The following is a 6,545-nucleotide window of genomic DNA, read 5'->3' on the forward strand; positions in this document are numbered from 1 at the left end:
TTTTGCACTGGCTAACAAGACCCTAAGCTTGTCCGGGCGTACTTTTTCAATTTTTTGTACTGTAGAATATCGCGAGGTCAGGTCCTTTGATAGTCTAAGGAGGTTTATTTTTTTTCCATTGGCTTTGGTCCGGATGTAAACCGCAAATGGTCGGCCTCCCTTCTAATGCGCGATTTATTGCCATCAGAAGCATCCATCTGGTCATCAAGGGGAAGGTCAGGCAATTTTATATCGCCTGTCATGTCACGGACTTGTGTCCGTGCGGTCAGATTCGGGGTGCAAATGAAGTGGTATTAAACAACAGGGAAAATAAAGTTTTACTTAGCTTAAGCTCCAATACGGTGAACAGCTGCCAAGACGCGGTCCGAGGCAATCGGTAAATAATCCTTCCAGTAGAGTGCAAAAAACCTCTTTCAGGAAAAAGCACTTTTTTCAGTCTCTCACTACACTGTCCAATAAAACGTTTCTCTTTTTATCACTATATATATTTATCACGATATATACGCAGCGCCCAGCGCTGGCGCTGGCTAACGGTAAACACGCAGTGCTGCTTTACACAAGCTCACAGTCGGCCTTGAGAACGGATTAATTAGAACTATCACTCGACCGCACTGATGCAGACAATAGAATACGGAATGACCTTGATAACGGAATAAAACAATTCACCACGCGATTGGAGAAAGCCGAATTTACGTCCGATCGATCCGATAGTCACGGCACGAGTGATTATTTCTGATCTGACACGCTGTGTAACATCGATTCAGAACGACTTTGTTATGGTATTAGACTAGCGGTGAGAGAGAAGAGAAGTAAAAAGAAGAATTTCCCTTCTGATGATCTAAAACGATTTGACTTTCGGGTTGAAATGTCCTATTGTGTTTCCAAATGCAATGGTGACCCAGTCACGAGGGCAGCCTTTAAAACATTGCGAAATCAATTCGAATAAGAGTAACCGTTCTTCTGATCCTGTAAACCTAGGAAAAGCTTCGTATTCAATAGAAGAGAAGATAAACAAAGTTGCTTATACGACCATTTAAAAAGTTCGCGGAAGATTCAGGAATCGGATTTCATATAAATTTGATCGGGTTTACAGATTTTGATAGTCGATTATTAAATGAACCTACACGGAACGATCGAAATTAGCTTTTTGGCAAAAAAATTAGTTGATTTCCTGATTTTAGTTAGTTATTTTTTGAGACAACTAAAAAAATCTTACTTTTGCTAATTTGGATTTTTTATTCACAATCCCCTAAAAAAAGCAAAAATATTAGTTGAAATAACTGATTTTTTAGTTGAATTCGCCAACTAAACGTGCTGTCATTTAACAGCGAAGACACATACCATTTCCATTCAACTAATTTGTTAGTTGAATCAGCAGAAATAAAATTATATTCAACCAATATGAATTTTTGAACTCAGTAGAAAACATTCCTAAATTCAGTAATATATTTTTGATTTCAATTGATTCTGACAATTGATTTTAACAACGATGTGTGTTAACTTTCGTGTTATTTTTACTGATTTTAACTATTTGAAAATATTAAATGTAACAAAAGTCGTAATTGAATCCAACAAAAAATTCTTTGATTTGAACTAAAAATCGACACTAAATATAACCATAATCAATTTTAAATATTGCCGGATTTTCTCATTATATATTTCCGAATTACAAAAAATATGTTTGTTTTAATATATCATTTACTCCGTGTATACAAGCACTTTACGTGGTAAACATAAAAAAATAGTTATCGTAAACGTTTGATCACTATATACGAACGCACTGTTACAGTGCCATACATTGTAGGAAATCTAACAACATGATAAAATTTTAATACATTTCATTTTTTAAATAAAGTTTGAATTTATCGAATGTAAGTATTATTTTCATAATGCTTACGATGAGAAATTTTTGAAATAACACTCATCAGTTTAGTAAAAATAATATACGTAGTTTTACGTCGGTAACATTTAAAGTTCTGATAGCAATGTTTTCACACATTGGTAATTTCGATCGCAGTTAGCGATTTTAATCCCATAACAATATTGCTGAATGAAAGTCCAAACTGATCTTGACTCCGCTGGATATGCCGCATTAAAAATCATGCAACCTTTAAGTACAGCGTCTATTGCGCTTAATAGACAGTTTGTTGTTTGCAAATTATTTGTTTCGAAGTAAGCAAAATAATGCTTTTTTACTTCATTTGCAACCACAATCACGTGTGGCTGGACACGTAGTCCATGCTGTCCCATTTCACTTCTGTACTTCTGAACAGAAGTTTCAATATCGTTATGCGTCTGAGAAAAAAAAATACATTGTTTACATTGGTATATAAAGTTACAAATTGGCATATCTTACCAAAACCACATGTACAAATCCTCTCTCTACATCTCGAAAGCTTGGTTTGTAGTTCGCTTTTACCAGCCCTGGATGCAGCAGTCCACATAGGATATGTGAAAACAATATCATATTTTCTTTTCCTTGGACTTCAAATTCTCGTAGCATATTCCGATGACGGATATTTCTCAAGGCTTTTCCAGCATATTCGCAGACTTTATTTATTAAAGTGGGCCACTTTTTAAAAATATCGGTGTTAGTTTGGTACCCAACACCAAAATCATAAGAAATCTAAAAAAAAGAAATTTGTAAATCATTCTGATATATGATATATGAATAATTTTCGTAATCAGATGACGGACTGTTATACTCACAAGTTCCAATGCAATTGGTTGTACGAGAATAGGCCACATATGTTCAGTCCAAAGTTGAGAAATTTCTTTACCGCTAATGGTTGTGAACTCTTTACGACGCAATGAATGACATAACTTCCAACGTGAAACAACTTCTTCCGTTGGAAAACGACCATATTTCAGCCACTCCTTTGCTTCTTCCATCTCTATTTCTGTAGAAATAAATGCCGTAATAATTTATTTTTAAAGGTGAAAAAACTGCAAACAATCGGTACCAGTATGCTCAAGACAATGTGCATCTTCTGATGACGGTTGAATAGCTAAAATCACATGTTCTCCAGTTTTGATCCTTTTCTGTAAATTATATTTAACCGATGGAATTTTTGCCATGTAGTACTCCAGGTACTGAAAAATAAATATTAATTTATGCTTTAATTGTTTATCTCTGGCTAGATACTACATATAAATGAAACATAAGAAATATTATATTACTTATACTGTCGCCCTACGCATAATTGTGACAAATTTTGAAGGATTTCCTATATATATATATATATATATATATATATATATATATATATATATATATATATATATATATATATATATATATATATATATATATATATATATATATATATATATATATATATATATATATATATATATATATATATATATATATATATATATATATATATATATATATATATATATATACAGGGTCCGGCACTCGAAGTGTAACCAATTAAAAAGGCCATAAATTCAGTTTGGAAAATTACTTTTACTTAATTCAAAGTACAAAATGTGTAAAAATAATACAAAATTCAAAATCAATTCACTTTTGCTCGATATGACCACCTTTTGCCTGGACTTGATGACTTGAGAGAGCGAAGGAGTTGCTTCATTTGGCCGAAAGCGGTCAATTTCCGAACATTTTGTATTTTCTGACGAGAAAATTTTTCCAATTGAGCAATTCGTAAACTCTCAAAACGATAGGGTTTACTTGACCGACAGTTCATACGAGAATTTGAGTCATCGATTGGCCACCAGGAGGCAGCACCCGCAACAGATAATGGTTTGGGCCGCTCTAACCGCAGATGGGCGCTCTCCAATCGTTTTCATCGAGCCTGGCGTCAAGGTAAATGCGACATATTATCGAGAAAGTATTCTGGAGGTTGCTTTGAAGCCGTGGGCAGACAAACATTTCGGTGGCAGACCATGGACGTTTCAGCAGGACTCGGCACCGTCTCACAAAGCTTGAGTGAACCAAGAATGGCTGAAAAACAACGTTCTGAACTTCATCACATCCACACAATGGCTCTCGAATTCACCAGATGCGAATCCAATGGATTATTCTCTTTGGGCCATTTTGGAGAGCAAAGTCCGAACTAAAAGATACACCAGTCTCGAGGCGCTGAAAAAAGTTATTGTCCGCGAGTGGGCCTAAATACCTGCAAGTCACATTCGGCCAAACAAAGAAACTCCTTCGCTCTCTCAAGTCATCAAGTCAAGGCAAAAGGTGCCTGAATTGATTCTGAATTTTGTATTATTTTTACACATTTTGTACTTTGAATTAAGTAAAAGTAATTTTCCAAACTGAATTTATGGCCTTTTTAATTGGTTACACTTCGAGTGCCGGACCCTGTATATATATACATATATATATATATATATATATATATATATATATATATATATATATATATATATATATATATATATATATATATATATATATATATATATATATATATATATATATATATATATATATATATATATATATATATATATGTATATATATATATATATATATATATATATTATATATATATATATATATATATATATATATATATATATAATATATATATATATATATATATATATATATATATATATATATATATATATATATATATATCACAATTATGCTTAGAACGGCAGTATACTAGTTCCAAATAGCATTGGCATTGGATTATTACCTTCAATTCTGAAGGAAATTTGTTGACAACCTCCTCGTGGATGACTCTACTCCATTGAGATTTCAGGGCTTTTAATTCCATACGCGCAGCTAGATGCTCCACTATCATCTTGATGAGCTTCATCCTGTGAAGTTTGTTTAAGCTTTGATGTGCATGGTAGAACTGAAGGATCATCTTCCCGTGAACAGTTTCTAGTAAACGATCCAATTCCTATAGATATTAATAATATCGATCAGAACCCAAATCTGAGATTTAATACTTGATTAAATTTATACCAGTATGCTAGGATTAGGTATCAAAACATTTTCGAAACATACTTTCGAAGTTTTATAGTGTTCTTTGTGTGCAGCAGAAGGTTCAGTTAAATTAGCATTGACCTACAAATAAAGATATAAATTTGTTTATTGTTATCGTTCTCTTCAGTAACTTTTCGAATGTTTGTAATCATCACCTTTTGTACGCACTTCCTCAGTCGTATTCGTGCACCCAACGTGCATTCTTTTGTAAGTTCTTTTATGTCTTCCTCCAACAAGAACGCAAACGTCCCGATATCGTTTAAATCATTCTCAACAATAGCATCAAACAAAAATGTCAAGTTGTATAGCTTCAGAAATTCTGCCACCGTGCCCTGCATTGGTGTCTCATCAAGTTGCACTTCATAAATCTCCTCTTCCTGCTGCATATTTATGCTTCTTTGCACTGACGGTTGTTGAACTTTAACCAAAACAGATATATTTAAAGTTGTTTGTGTAGATGTTTAACGTATCCCAAATCAAAGTGACTGACTGACTAGTATTGTACAAAACGAATCGATGCTCAGAATCATCAATCCGATAAATCAATCCAGAAGCTAAATGTTTCGAAACGAAACAATTTCAAAATACCTGCAATGACGTTTCAAATATGATGTTATCCACAATATTGGGCGGTTCTTATCATTTTTAGAGAAATGCTAGCAAATCACTGTCTGGAAATTTATTTCCTTATTGATACTAAATTATGGTTACTAAATAAAAGAATGTCATTAAAATTGTGGCTCTATTAAACTATACTAAATGGCATTCGGTTATATTTGACAATGCAGTGACATATATCAGTATCTTCTACATCAGTGGTTCTCAAACTCCCCCATAAAGCACCAGTGTGCAACAACAACACAACCACACACACACACACACATTGGACTAAGAAGTTTTGCTTTGTTGCCGCAGTGCAGGGTGAGTTTGGAAATTGCTGATCTATACCATACCAAACTATGCTTCATATGAGAATGAGAGTGAGACCTCGGAAATACTTCAAGACACCGGCTAGCCGGTCCCGGTAAAACCGGCCACAGCGGACGCAATCTCGTCGCAAAAGTCACATATTATGCATACACGCATTTGCTTGGGTCACCTAAATGACTTGTGAACAAAGCGATTTGAAAAAATGCATTACTATTTAATGTTTTGCAATGAGTATAATTCAAACAAGTTCTTGAGCGATTTAAACTTCTCAGATTTTTTGAGAATTTTATCAACTTCTTTAAAACATTTCTATCACTTCTTTAAACATTTCTATAACAATTAATATATATTATCGAAAATGAGATGATGTAAACTTTGATAACTGTGATCAAACTACTGGCAAGCCTCACGATGTGATGGCAGAATTAGAAGGTGCGAGTAAGCTGTGGCGACATAAGCGTACACATGGCTTTAACTAATAGAGAACAAAATCAGTTCGATTCATAGCATGAATACTCATCATTATAACAATTGTTTGCAAGCAAGCAAGTCTATGCAATTGAAGCTCACCTAACTCTGACTATCGATGAATATTCCTAACTCTTTTAGTCGCTGTCTATTATATAATATCCTCACGAAGCAT

The 6,545-nt window shown here is 33.7% G+C and overlaps 1 protein-coding gene across 1 annotated transcript; it reads right to left on the minus strand.

Moving 5' to 3' along the window:
- Positions 1–1,707: 1,707 nt before the first annotated feature.
- Positions 1,708–6,124, minus strand: LOC131430049 (uncharacterized). The gene is made up of 7 exons (XM_058594668.1): positions 5,128–6,124; positions 4,952–5,053; positions 4,677–4,886; positions 2,964–3,093; positions 2,710–2,900; positions 2,357–2,626; positions 1,708–2,295 (listed from the first exon to the last, which is right to left on the minus strand). Exons 1-7 carry the CDS (start codon positions 5,356–5,358, stop codon positions 1,969–1,971), a joined length of 1,461 nt encoding a protein of 486 aa, XP_058450651.1. The 5' UTR covers positions 5,359–6,124; the 3' UTR covers positions 1,708–1,968.
- Between the last annotated feature and the right edge of the window lie 421 nt (positions 6,125–6,545).

This window comes from Malaya genurostris, chromosome 2 (assembly GCF_030247185.1).
Source record: "Malaya genurostris strain Urasoe2022 chromosome 2, Malgen_1.1, whole genome shotgun sequence".
NCBI classification, from domain to species: domain Eukaryota; kingdom Metazoa; phylum Arthropoda; class Insecta; order Diptera; family Culicidae; genus Malaya; species Malaya genurostris.

What these genes read in the sequence shown, in the direction of transcription:
- LOC131430049 (XM_058594668.1), bottom strand. Translation starts at nt 5,358, where the DNA reads ATGCAGCAGGAAGAGGAGATTTATGAAGTGCAACTTGATGAGACACCA. An exon ending in TGAGGAAGTGCGTACAAAAG is followed by an intron (nt 5,054 to 5,127) that starts GTGATGATTACA and finishes CTTTATTTGTAG; the next exon opens with GTCAATGCTAATTTAACTGA. An exon ending in ACATTGTCTTGAGCATACTG is followed by an intron (nt 2,901 to 2,963) that starts GTACCGATTGTT and finishes TTATTTCTACAG; the next exon opens with AAATAGAGATGGAAGAAGCA.